Below are 12,538 nucleotides of genomic sequence, written 5' to 3'. Positions count from 1 at the left end.
GATGTGGAGACACGAGCAGAGTGTCCAGGGGGGCACCGGAGGGGATTGGGAAGACCCCAGAGAGGCAGTACCGGGGAGTTTGGGGAAACAGCGGTGCGGTGCCGGGGGAGCATTGGTGGGGTCCCAGGGGGCGGAGCGGGAGAGGCACGGGGCGGGGGCACCGGCGGAGATCCGGGGCCATGGGTAGGGCGGTCGGGGAAGCACCGGAGGGGGGGCGTCGGTGGGGGCGGTGTCCCATCAAAGGGCAGCGGCACCGAAGGGCGTAGAGCACCGGGGAGTGGGTAGCACCAGGGGAAGGATGGGGAGCATCGGGAGGTGCACCGGAGAGAGCACAGTCACCGGGGGATAGAGAGCACCATGAGGGAAACACCAGGGAAGGGGAGCACCGGCGGTATGAGGACACCGGGGAGCCGCAGGCCGCGGTGGGGCAGGACCAGGGCTATGGGGTCACAAAGTGGGGGTGCGGCCTGGTTTGGCACCAGGACCAGGGACATCTCCATGGCCCGGAGTTCGGGACGGCAGCATTCCACAGCTGGGAACACGGGCCATGTGGGGAAGGGGACCCCCCCAGTGGGCTTCAGGCTAGCAGGACCCCCTGGGCAGCTATGCCCCTACCTCCGTCTTCTCATCATTTCCCTAGTCCCAGCCTGCGCACCCCGGGGTGCCGGTGACCCCCATAGGCCTGGAGCTGTGGCAGATGCTGGGACACATTCAGAGATCCCATCCCCCTGGGCCCCAGTGGCAGAAGGCCCTGTGCCCACTGCTTTGCCAGCTGCAGTGGTTTTGGGGGGAAATGCCAGGCTACTAGGTGGGTTGTTAGAGATAAATGGGGGTGATGCCTCACTTTGTTCCCCCAAGAGAAGAAGGATCAGATGCCTCAGGTCCCCCAGCCATCCTACTGCCTCCCACCGATCGGACCCCTCAGCTCCACAGCACCCCAACACCAAACAGGGCAGGAGTATTTATTCACCATCTACATGCCTGGGGGGGACACAGCTTGGGGACATCCCATGGGGGGGCACAGGTTGGCCACCCCCCTGACCACTCCCTGCCCGCTCCTGCCTGCAGCCTCTCCTGCTCAGAGCAGAGCCAGGAGTGTGGGGGGCAGCAGGGCCAGCAGGACAGGGAGTGGGGGGTTTGGGGGGGCATTGCCACGGGCATAATACTGGGCAACGGCAATGTTGGGGTTCCCCTGTGCGGGGTCAAACCACATCTGGATGCAGCGGCCACTGCCACGGTGGTGGGATGTGTAGAGGTAGGAGCCAGACCAGATCTGCTCGCAGAGCGCAGCCGCCGTTGGGAACACAAACTTGAACTTCTGGCACATGGCGCCCTGGGGACACCGGTTGGTGCCTGGGGTGGACAGGGGGTGAAGTGGGTGAAGGGCTTTGGGAAGGAGGGGGTGTGTCATTCCCCTCTGAATGGTTTTGGGGTCCAGATGGGTCCCGCTGGCTTTACTGGGGGAGGGGGCGTTGACCTCAGGGTGGCACAGGGGCCACAACCCCATCACCCTGCACCCCAGGAGGACCCTCACCCCAGCCCCCCTGACCTACTCACAGGCACAGGGACCCCCACCAGGCTGCTAGCAACCCGCATCACCCCCATCCCATGGGGATCTTCACCCCCATACCCACTCACAGCCACTAGGAATGGGAGAGCCACAGTGGGGTCCAGCTACTATAGTGGGTGGGTCCCTCGCACCCCCCTATTACCTGAGGTCCAGTTCCAGCCCTTGTGCCAGTTGGTCTTGCAGGTCACAGCATCCTGGCAATCCTCCCACCACTGCTCACAGTCCTCCCGGCACAGCGGCACGTTCTGGATCCGCTCCTTTCGCCAGCTGTTGTCTGCCTGCAGGGCTCCCAGTTCACCCCAGTTCACCCCAGGGGTCCCAGCGAGTGGGTGAGGGGGGGTCTGCACTCACCTGGTCAATCCATGGCCCCAGGTTGGGGGAACACTCGTACAGACACGTGTCCTGGATGAAGTGGCGCTTGCACTTCTGTGGCATGGCCCCACAGTGGTCCCAGTTGAACTTGTACAGGTAGGACTGGTCCTCGTGGGCTTCCTGACTGGTGTTGGCAGTGCAGCAGGCATTGTCCTTCCAGAGGACACACTGCACCAGGGCAGCCAGGGCTCAGCTGGGACCCACTAGGGCTCAGCTGGGACCTACTGGGGGTCCAGGGAAATCACCAGCACCCCCAGGGAGGTGACACTGGGTAATGGAGCCCATGTTGGGCTACAGACCCCTCTGGGGTCCATCCTAGTGACCCCACGGTGAGTAACACCAGTGGGTGCTGCAGCAGTGGGTAAGGACCGTACCTGCCCGTAGAGCTGTCCCTCAGGGCCAGGCTCCGTTTTGTGGTGCTTGGCGTCCATGCAGACGTTGAGCAGTGAGCCCTGCGTCACCGTCGCAGTGGTGGCAGCTGGCCAAGCCACCAGCACCAGCAACGCCAGTGCCACCGCCATTGCTCTGCCGGGGTGGCAGGGGGTGAGGACAGCAGCGCTGAGGGACACAGTGACAGTGGGGACAAAGTTCCACACCGTGCACACGGGAGGGCAGCAGCACATGGTCTTGGCCAGGGACCACCAGTGGGGGGCTGGGGATCTTACCTGGGGGGCACTGGGGGCCGGGGCTCCTCCTGGGGGAGCTGCTGGGCTTCAGGTGCCACGAGGTGAGTGCAGCTTATCTCAAAGGTCGTGGCGCAGCACAACCCTTGGCCACTGATCACGGGACGTGGGGACATGGCAGGTTCAGCAGCACTGTGGGTACAGAGGAGACGGGGCACCGCGCCCCGACCCCCCGCTGTGTCCTGCGCTGACCCTCGCTCCCGGCCCGGCCCCCCCAGCCCTGCAGGGAGCCAGGATTTGTCATCCTGGCGCCAGGCTGGGGCCAGCGCCAGCCAAAATCTACCCGTGGCTGTTTTTTCGTCCCTCCCGTGGGAGGCGGCTTCATGCTCTGACTCCAGCTCGAGGGACAAGACCTCACCGACACCGCAGGGTCCCCATGACTGTCCTGGGGGGTAAGAGATGGTCCCCGGGGTGGCGGGGGGGAGGACAGGTACTCCCGTGGGGTCACAGATGACTATAGGGTGGGAGCAGGTACCCCTCACCGGCACCATAAATACTCCAGATGGCCTTTGGGGATGTTGGGTAGATACCCTGAGGGGACAGTCATCCATAGCTCAGGGAGTCACAGAAACCCTCTAGTGTCAGATATGCCCCGGAGGGGGCAGATACCCCGGAAAGGGCAGATACCTCCAGGTTCACACATGATGGGGGGGCCAGACATGCCCCTGGAGTCACAGATGTCCTGGGGAGGGGGACAGATACTCCTGGGTCGGTCATAGGTACCCTGTGGGGGTCATGGATCCTCCCCACAGATGACAGTTGCCCCCAGAGAAGCAGATACCCCATAAGGATCACAGATATGCCCCCACTGGGGTCACCCCCATCCATGGGGGTCACATACCCACCATTAGTCACAGATACCCCAAGGGGGGCACAGATACCCCCACCCAGGGGTAACACATGCCCTGTGGGCAGGCAGATACTCTGTGAGGATCACAGATACCCCATAGGGTATCATGCTCCAGAGGGGTCACAGGTACCCCATGGGGCTCATACATTCCCCTTGAGTCACAAATACCTGTGGAGGTCACAGATACCCCACTGGGGTCACAGATGCCCCCAGGGGGTCACAGGTGCCCCACTGGGGGTCACAGATGCCCCCAGGGGTGTCACATATCCCCGGGGGGGGGGGGTCATGGATACCCCATTGGGGTCGTAGATACCCCCACGGGATGTTCCATGTCTCCGGAGGAGTCACGGATGCCCCCGGGGTGGTCACATATACCCGGAGGTGGTCACAGATACCCCCAAGGGGTTACATATCCCCTGGTTGGTCAGATATCCCCCTGTTGGGGTCCCCGTTGGGGTCACGGACGCCCTCGAGGGGGTCACATATCCCCCCCAGAGATGTCACGTATACCTCCCTTGAGGTCCCATGTTCCCCGTTGGGGTCACGGACGCCCCAGGCCCGGGGGGGGCGAGCCCCGCCTGTCAATCAGAGATGGCCCCGCCCCAGCCCGACTCAGCCCGTTGTGGGTGTGGCCTCGCGGACACACCGCGCATGCGCCTGAGCTGGTTCCGGTGCGGCGCTTCCGGGTGGACCCGGCGCGGCCGCGGAGCGCCCGCCATGGCTACGCTGTTCCCATCGCTCCTGCCGCGCCTCACCGAGCCCCTCTGGTTCAACCTCGACCGCCCCTGCGTGGACGAGACCGAGCTGCAGCAGCAGGAGCAGCAGCACCAGGCCTGGGTGGGCCTCAGGTGTGGGGAGCGGGGAGCGGGTTTGGGCCTGGGGGTCTGGGGCTCTGGGGAAGCGCCCCCCGAGTGGGCGTGGCCTCGGGGCATCGCGTGGGTCCCGGGGCATGGGGTTAACGCACAGGCTGGTGCTGAGCCGGGGCTCCTGCAGAGCACCCGCTGTTTAACCGATCGTCTCCCGGGGCAGGCGGAGTCCGGTCTCTGACCCCGGTAACCCACAACGTCCGCGCCGTGAGCGCGGTTCGGTGCGGCGGCGTTCCCGAGTCGGGGGTGGGGGGAAACATCTAAATTAAAGTTTTTAAAAAAGCAGTCTCTCGGTGATTAAGTTATTATAATTAAATAAAACAGCTTTAATCAATTAAAACCCCGGCACCTGGGAGAGGTTCCCAGTCCCTCTGGGTGGGAGGTCCTGCTTATTTTAATTGAGCTTTAATTATCTGCTGCGGGTGTGTTAGTCTGGCTGAGCAGATGCCTCGAGTTTGGTTCTTTTTTTGATAAAAAAAAATAGATAAACTTAATGTTTAAGCTTCTCATGTCACACATGGGGACACCCCCAATCCCCTCACCCCCAGGGTGTCCTTGCTTGGGAGTGCAGGCAGCCTGCAGCTGCTGTTCCCTGCCTGTCCTGGCATGGGCAGGGGGATCCCAAGGGGGGCAACAGAGCTCCTTGGGCAGCTGCCAGCTGGAAACAGCCGTGGGCAGGGAGCAGCAGGAGCCAGCAGCTGAGCGGGGAGTGTGCGGGGTATCCCAGAGCTGCCGCGGTGCTCACCCGCCTCTGCCCTCACAGCTGCAGAGCATTGCCGAGAAGGACAACAACCTGGTGCCCATAGGAAAGCCAGCATCCGAGGTGGGTGTGTGGGCAGGGAGCTGGGGGGTTGCCGGGGGGTGGGCAGGGCCCTGCACCTGTCGTGTCCACAGCACTACGACGAGGAGGAGGAGGAGGATGATGAAGACGATGAAGACAGCGAAGAGGACTCTGAAGATGACGAGGACATGCAGGATATGGATGAGATGAACGATTATAACGAGTCTCCTGATGATGGGGAGATCAATGAGGTAAATAGCAGGGCTGGGGGCCCCACTGCAACCCCAGAGCAGGGGATATGCAGCATGTGGGTGCCTGAGCTGAACCTCGGAGTATTTTTCCTCTCCTCCACCTCCCTCTCCTGGGTCCCTGCTCTGGTGTGGGATCTCTAATCTCTCCCTTTCCCAGGTGGACATGGAAGGGGCAGAGCAGGATCAGGACCAGTGGATGATCTGATTCTGCTACGACCACACCAAACGGGAGCTAGGGAGAGCCATTGCCCCCCACAAGGGCAGGGGAGCAGGTCAGTGAAGCTCCTTCTGCCATGGGTGCTGTGTGGGGGCCTTGGAGCAGAGCCCCCCCAGGGGAGCCGGAGGAGTGGCTGCCACCCGGCACATTGGGGCTGACACGTCTTTTCTAATAAACTCAGTTTACAAGAAAACCCCAAATCTGGTGTCTCAGGCCACCAGGGCAGGCAGGAGCAGCCATGGGGGTGCCATGTGGGCAAGTGCAGGGCTGCTTCCCACCACGCTTCCTCGGGCCCTCTGGCAGAGCTCCCTGCACAGGCACAGGGGGAAGCCGCGCAAGCAGGAGCTGCTCGGGAAGCAAGCCCCCTTTTTCCCCTGGCACCCCCCTCCACAGACCACAGCAGCCACCATGTTTCCTGCAGAGCCTGTGTTGTGGCCACTGTGGGCACTCGGTGCCCGTGGCAGTGTGGGGCGGAGCTCATGGCCCAGTCAGCAGGCGCTGGTGTAGCGGAGCTCGGCGATGCCGTCAGGGATGGCGCGGAAATATTCCAGGCTGGCGCGGTGCACCTTGCAGTGGTACCTGCCGCAGGTCTTGGCGTACTGCAGGAAGTGGGGCGCCCCAGGGAAGAGGACGTTGTCGGCCAGGATGGTGGCCCCCTCAGCCAGCAGCTGGTGGCTCTCCAGCAGCCGCAGGTCCCGCAGGTAGCAGCGCTTCCAGTGATCCATGAAGACAAAGTCGGCCTTCATCATGCCGTGCTTCTCCCGCAGTTGGGGGATCACCTCCTCTGAGGGGCCCACGATCAGCTCCACCTGCGCCACAGCACTCTCAGCCCCTGGAGTGGTGTGTCCGGGTGCCCACCCACCACCCTGCTTCGCAGAGTGGTGAGGGGTCCATGTGGGAAAGAATCTTTCTCTTCCCACAGATACCTCCCAGCAGGTGCCATGGTCCCTGCCTGTCTCTGCCCCGGTACCAGGCACAGAGCTTTTGCCCCAGTGCCCGGGCACTCACCGTATGCTCATCAAAGCCGGCCAGGCGGATGACTTTCTCTGCCACGGCAGCGTGCTGGGGATCCCCCTCCACGGTGTAGAGGCGGGCGCCCGGGGGCAGCCCCTGTGCCAACAGCAAAGTGCCGTAGCCACAATAGGTGCCCAGCTCCAGCACCTGCAGTGGTGCCCGCTCTAGCAGCAGCCGCTCCACGATCCTCCCTGATATGACACATCTCTCAGCACCCACAACAACAACCGCAGCCGTGGGGCTGTGACCTCACCGGCACTGTCACAGCCACATCAATTGTGTCATTGCCACAGCAGCAGTGCCGTGGCTGTGCCAGAGGTGCCTCGCCTAGTGCAGCCTGCATGGGCAAGGGTGGCACTCACCTTTGGCAGGACCCACGCAGCTGAGGTGCTCACAGTGGTAGCACCACTGGTCGAAGGTCTGCAGGATGTGGTGGGGGTCCCCGGGGATGGCGTGGGCCAGCAGGTACTGGAAGGCTCGCTGCTCCCGCGGGATGCCAGTGAGCCGGTCCCGCAGCCAGGCCACCAGCACGGCCCGGTACAGCAGCACCAGGTAGTGCCGGTACCGGATCAGCAGGGTGATGAGGAAGGGGAGGAAGGCCAGTGCAATCGCTGGAGGCACCATCACAGGGGAGCCAGGCTGGGGAAAGAGCCCCCACCCAGGGAATATGGGGGTGGGGGTCCTCAGAGGGTGCCAGCCCCACAGCTCCCACTCTTGCCAACACGAGGTGGCTGTGCTCTGCACACCCTGGAAATGTCTTTCCCTGGGCTCTGGTTCTGCTGGGCAGGCAGGGCTGAGGCACCCTGGAACGCTGTGGGGGTCCCTGTGCCAGGTCTGAGGGGTGCTGGGGACCCATCTGCTGTGGTCCCAATATTGGAGTCTGCAGGACTGGTGGTGTGGGTGGGGTTGGGCTGCTCTAAGGGGCACTGTCTAGCACAGCCCCTTGTATCCCTCCTTGGCCCAGGTTTGCTGCCCTCACCCCCCCCCCCCCCATATCGTGCACCCCACGCCCTGCTCCCTATACCCTCAGCTGCTGGGGGTCCCCAGACACAGCAAGGGGACAGGGACATGGGGGTGGCACTTACCTGTCCCCACACTCCAGACAGGCAGAGGCAAGCACTCTTGCGTGGGGCCCTGCTGCCACTCAATTATTGATAGTGTCACCTTAGCTGCAGCCACCACTGGCTCGGGTTACCAGCTCAGTGGGACCAGGGCCAGGCTGGGTCTGCGGGGTGGTCCTGGGCTGCAGGATCAAGCCTGGGCCTGGGATGCTGATACAGTGTCAGCTGGGGTCCTGACACTGGTGTCTGGGGTGCCAGTACTGGAGCTGGGGTCCCCAAACTGGGGGCTGGGGCCCCAATACTGGCATGCTGATACTGGCAGCTGTGGACCTGCTACTGGAGCTGGAGTCCTGTCACTGGGATTGAGGCCTGATACTGAAGCTGGGGGGGCCCAACACTGGGGTTGGGATCCTGATGCTGGAGCTGGGGTTCCTGACAACTGGAGCTGGGGCTGGGACTACTGGGAGCAGTAGAATCAGTGGAAGCACAGTGGCATGGGGAACATGGGGGTACTAAGAGCATGGGAACACTGGGAGCACAGGGGCACTGGGAACTATAGGATCAGCAGGAGCACTAGGGCACGGGGAACGTGGAGGCAAGTAGGAGCGTGGGGACGCTGGGAGCACTGGGAACAGTGGCACCATGGGGGCACTGAGAACGCTGGGATCGTACGAAACGCTGGGATCACCGGGGCCATTGGAGGCGACTGGGGGAGCACTGGGCGACTGCACGTGACCGCGCGCGCAGGGGCGCGTGACGCAGCGCACGCGCGAACACCGCCCCCTCCACGTGACGCGGCGCGCGCGCGCCCCCGGCGGCGCGCGCGGCCCGTGTCCCCCCGGTCACGTGTGCGGGTGACTCGCTGTCACGTGGGCGGCGGGCCAGGCCGGTGCCGCGCTCGCCATGGGCTGCTGCTACAGCAGCGAGGCCGAGGCCTCCGACCAGGTGGGGACAGGGGCCCGGGGGGGGGCGGCGCCGCCAGGGAGCCTCGGCCCGGCTGCCCCGGGGCTGCCTGCACGGGGGGGACCGGTGGCGTGTGCCCCCGGCAGGGCCCGGCCCTTCCCCGCTCCCAGAGCAGCTTCCGAACGCCCTCCCGCTTTCGCCGCCCCCGTGACACTCTTCCCTCGCATGTGTCGCGCCACCCAGGGTGCCCTGCTGCAGGAGGAGGAGGCGGCTCGGGGGTCGTGCCAGAGCATCCGCCGCCCCGTTCCCCCGTCCCGCTGCCGGGGCGAGTGCAGGGCCTCGAGCGGCGCCGGCGGGAGCAGCACCAGCTTTTCCTGCCTGGGCCGGTGCGGAATTGGGACCGTCACCTGTCCCGCGAAACTTAATCCCCGGGCGCGGTTCGGGCTCTGCCCGTGCCTTGCCAGGGAGCTCGGGCCCCGTCCGCGGGGCAGCGTGGCCGGCCTCTGGGCCGTGGTGCTCCCACGGGGAGGGAAGGACGGGCCTGGGCCAGAGTATGGCAGCGGCAGGGCCCAGCAGAAGAAGGGGAGAGGGAGCTGCTGTCCAGGCAGGAGCTGGAGATGTCACTGACTGGAGGAATGGTCGTGCTCCCAGCTCACCCTAGGTCACAGGCTGAGCATCCTCTCGGGACAGGACAGACAGGGAGAGGCCAGAGTGTGTCCAGAGGACAACAGAGCTGGGGAAGGGTCTGGAGCACAAGTCTAATGAGGAGCGGCTGAGGGGGCTCAGCCTGGAGAAAAGGAGGCTGAGGAGGGACCTTCTTGTTCTCTGAAACTTCCTGACAGGAGGTGAGAGCCAGGTGGGGATCAGGCTCTACTTTCAGGAACAGGGGACAGGAAAAGAGGAAACGTCCTCAAGTTGTGCCAGGAGAGGTTTAGGTTTGATATTAGGGAAAATATCCCTGAAAGTGGGGTCCAACCCTGGCGCAGCTGCCCAGGGCAGGGGTGGAGTCCCCATCCCTGGCAGGATTTAACAGACATGTGGATGTGGCACTTAGGACATGGGTTAATAGTGGCCTTGGCAGTGCTGGGGGAATTGTTGGACTCAATGGTCTGATTTACATGATTCTGTGATCCTGCTCTCCTGGGTGTTTGTGTCCATGGTCTCTCTGCTGGCCTCTTCTCCCCTGTGGTGCTGCTTGACCAAGCCAGAGGATTAAGGCCTGAGCCACAGCTCTGGCCTGAGTGGGCCACACCCCTGGACTGAGTGGGGGGATGTGCCCTGTGACTCTGGAAACCCCCCACCCCCTGCTGTCCCTAGGCTGTGGTAGGTGGAGCTCACCTGGCCCAGATGAGCCCCCGGCTATGCTGATGTGGAGACCAAAGGCTGGTGGGATTTCTGTGGTGCCTGGTTGGGGGGTGAGGCCACTGTAGGTCCTTGATAGCTGACAGGTTTTGGGCAGGTCAGTGCTGGCCGTGGGCTCCTGCCTGCAGGGTTGGCCCCTCCAAATATGCTGCCACACACTGCCTGATTTTAGCCACACTTGGTCCCTTTGTGGCCATGGGGGCTTTAACTGGAAAAAAGCAAAGGAATTGGGGAAGAGGAGCCTGGCCATTGCCTCAGCAGAGCTGAGGCTGTGCCGGGTTACAATGGGGTGCACAGGAAGCCCTCCTGACAAGTGGGCTGAATGGTGCTGGTGTGGGGGGTCTGGGGCTTATTCTCCTCTTGCCTTTCCCTCAGGAAGAAGAGACAAAGCGGCTGCTGGAGCCGGCAGCCAGCCCTCCCAGCAAGGTGCTGAATGGAGCTGAGCAGAGCTATCACAACCTGCCCTCGGCACGTACCGATGAGCAGGCCATGTTGTCCTCCATCCTTGCCAAAACAGCCATGTAAGCCAGGACTGCCTCGGTGCCAGCACGGTGGGGCGGGCAGCACACCCTGGGGACTGCGCTGGGGCACACGGCTGGGCAGCTTCCTGGCTGTGCATCCCAGTGACCAGCCGTAGGTGCTGAGGGGAAGGAGGGAGCTGTGGCAGAGCCCCCCACCTCCCTCTGCCTGCAGACAAGCCCCTGCCTTGGCTTTGAGCCCCATGGGGACACAGAGACGAGAATCCAGATGTGAGGTTCCCCTTGGCTGCTGGGCTGGGAGTAGGGACAGGGCCTGGGGAGCCCCCTGCTCCAAACTGGGATGAGCAAGGTACTCCATGGGGATGCGGAGTGGGTGGCTGGGGGGACACCAGTGCTGTGTCCCCTTCTGGGGAGGCTTCCCCCCAAATGCACAGGGGCAATGCGGAGAGGGAGCTGCATCCAGCCTGGGTGGGAGGGCTTTGGGATGCACATGATGCCTACCTGGCACACTCACATCCAGCTGGCAGCATTAATGGGATGAGTTTGGCCTTGAGATGTTTATTTTGGGTTGCTGGAGGGTGCTGGATTTTGGCTGCCCTCATCAGAGGATGCGTTGGGATGGGGAGAGAACTCAGGGGGAGCAGTGAGCCTGCAGTGGGACCCGCTCTTGTGTCTCTGCAGCAACATCATTGACGTGTCGGCAGCAGATTCCCAGGGCATGGAGCAGCACGAGTACATGGACAGAGCTAGGCAGTACAGGTGGGATCTACCCCTCTCCCTCGGAGTGCCCGCAGTCCCTCACAGCCACGTCCCTGGGCAGAGCCCCGGCGTTTGGCCTGAGGGGAGTGAACTCAGCACATGGTGGGGCTGCCCTGTCATGGTGAGCAGTGTGCAGCCCCATGCCTCTCCTCTGCCCTCCCAGCACTCAGGGGAGGCCCTTGGCAGTGGTGGCAGCAGAGCCCAGAACAAAGGGCTCCTGTGTTCACCCGGGCCTTGTGGCAGATGGCAGTGGGCTGGATGTGACTGCTCCTGCTTAAAGGTGTACTTTAGTAGCTTCCAGCTCCCGCTGTATTAGAGAGCTGGAAGCTCCCTCATCCTCTTGCTGTGGGGAGCGAAGAGGGCTGGATGCTGGAAGTGCAGCAGCACTGCACTCCCCCCTCCCTCCCCCTCAGGGATGCTGGCTGCCCAGGGGCATCACATCCATCTCCTGGGTCTCCCTGTGTCTTGGCATGGTGCTGACACTGCTGCCCCCTCACAGCACACGCCTGGCCATGCTCAGCAACAACCTGACACATTGGAAGAAGCTCCCGCTGCTGCCGTCTCTGACGAACCAACCGCATCAAGTGCTCGCCAGCGACCCTGTCCCCTTCGCAGACCTGCAGCAGGTGAGCTGGGCTGGGGTGAGCCCTGGGAACCCGAAGTGTTCCCCATCTTGGAGAAGCAGCATTGCCCTCCCCACTTGCCCAGAGCCCTGGCAGGACTTGTCAGTGCTGCCTTGTTAGCTGACTTGTTATGACTTGTTAAGTTGTTATTGCAGGTCAGGTTTAAGGCCTCGATACAACTGGGTACAAAGTCCAGGGCAGGTTTAGGACTTGTTAGGGCTGGGGCCTGTCCTCCCGCAACGGGTTCTTCAGGATAACCAGAAGTTGCAGGAGCCGCCGGTGACACAGCGGCGTCCTTGTGCTTGCAGGTGTCCCGGATAGCTGCCTACGCCTTCAGCGCGCTCTCACAGATCCGCGTCGACGCCAAAGAAGAACTGGTTGTACAGTTTGGCATCCCCTGAGCCTGCCTCCAGCACTGCCGCTTCACCGCTTTGGGTTGTTTTGGGTTTTTTTCCCCACTTTTTTCTCTTTATTTCCCTTCCCTCCCCATGGTACTGCCACAGAACTTGGACAGATACCCTGTTTCCTACCAAATGCCAAGACACCCATCACCGGCACATTGAGCCCACCTGAAGTTGCTCGAGGCTTTCTCCTCCTCATGGGTGGGTGTGTATGGGGAGGGGGCTGTGTCACCTGGACGCTGCCTTGCTCAGGGATGAGCACAAAGGGAACAACTGGCATAAGGAAGCCCCAGTGTAGGTCAGCATCGTGTGTCATGTCACCAGGACAGGTGGGCTGGAACCAGGT

General features: G+C 62.9%; 4 protein-coding genes across 4 annotated transcripts; 2 read left to right on the top strand and 2 right to left on the bottom strand.

Annotated features, from left to right (window-relative positions):
* Positions 1–948: 948 nt before the first annotated feature.
* On the bottom strand, positions 949–3,281 carry LOC114059628 (folate receptor gamma-like). The gene is made up of 5 exons (XM_027888272.1): positions 2,608–3,281; positions 2,317–2,467; positions 1,922–2,110; positions 1,713–1,848; positions 949–1,353 (listed from the first exon to the last, which is right to left on the bottom strand). The coding sequence occupies exons 1-5, from the start codon at positions 3,174–3,176 to the stop codon at positions 1,079–1,081; spliced, it is 1,320 nt and encodes a 439-aa protein (XP_027744073.1). The 5' UTR covers positions 3,177–3,281; the 3' UTR covers positions 949–1,078.
* An 865-nt stretch (positions 3,282–4,146) lies between these two features.
* ANAPC15 (anaphase promoting complex subunit 15) lies at positions 4,147–5,784 on the top strand. Its single transcript, XM_027888281.1, has 4 exons — positions 4,147–4,312; positions 5,105–5,164; positions 5,236–5,373; positions 5,531–5,784. Exons 1-4 carry the CDS (start codon positions 4,193–4,195, stop codon positions 5,576–5,578), a joined length of 366 nt encoding a protein of 121 aa, XP_027744082.1. The 5' UTR covers positions 4,147–4,192; the 3' UTR covers positions 5,579–5,784.
* A 260-nt stretch (positions 5,785–6,044) lies between these two features.
* Positions 6,045–8,213, bottom strand: LOC114059631 (transmembrane O-methyltransferase homolog). Its single transcript, XM_027888276.1, has 4 exons — positions 7,690–8,213; positions 6,967–7,243; positions 6,599–6,795; positions 6,045–6,399 (listed from the first exon to the last, which is right to left on the bottom strand). The coding sequence occupies exons 2-4, from the start codon at positions 7,226–7,228 to the stop codon at positions 6,079–6,081; spliced, it is 780 nt and encodes a 259-aa protein (XP_027744077.1). The 5' UTR covers positions 7,229–7,243; positions 7,690–8,213; the 3' UTR covers positions 6,045–6,078.
* A 292-nt stretch (positions 8,214–8,505) lies between these two features.
* On the top strand, positions 8,506–12,532 carry LAMTOR1 (late endosomal/lysosomal adaptor, MAPK and MTOR activator 1). Its single transcript, XM_027888280.1, has 5 exons — positions 8,506–8,610; positions 10,306–10,451; positions 11,091–11,168; positions 11,668–11,794; positions 12,100–12,532. Exons 1-5 carry the CDS (start codon positions 8,569–8,571, stop codon positions 12,190–12,192), a joined length of 486 nt encoding a protein of 161 aa, XP_027744081.1. The 5' UTR covers positions 8,506–8,568; the 3' UTR covers positions 12,193–12,532.
* Positions 12,533–12,538: the final 6 nt, after the last annotated feature.

The sequence above is a fragment of the Empidonax traillii genome, unplaced genomic scaffold (assembly GCF_003031625.1).
Source record: "Empidonax traillii isolate 1590-97213 ecotype Southwest subspecies unplaced genomic scaffold, ASM303162v1 scaffold236:size2090792, whole genome shotgun sequence".
NCBI classification, from domain to species: domain Eukaryota; kingdom Metazoa; phylum Chordata; class Aves; order Passeriformes; family Tyrannidae; genus Empidonax; species Empidonax traillii.
This window is presented reverse-complemented; position numbering and strand designations above follow the sequence as displayed.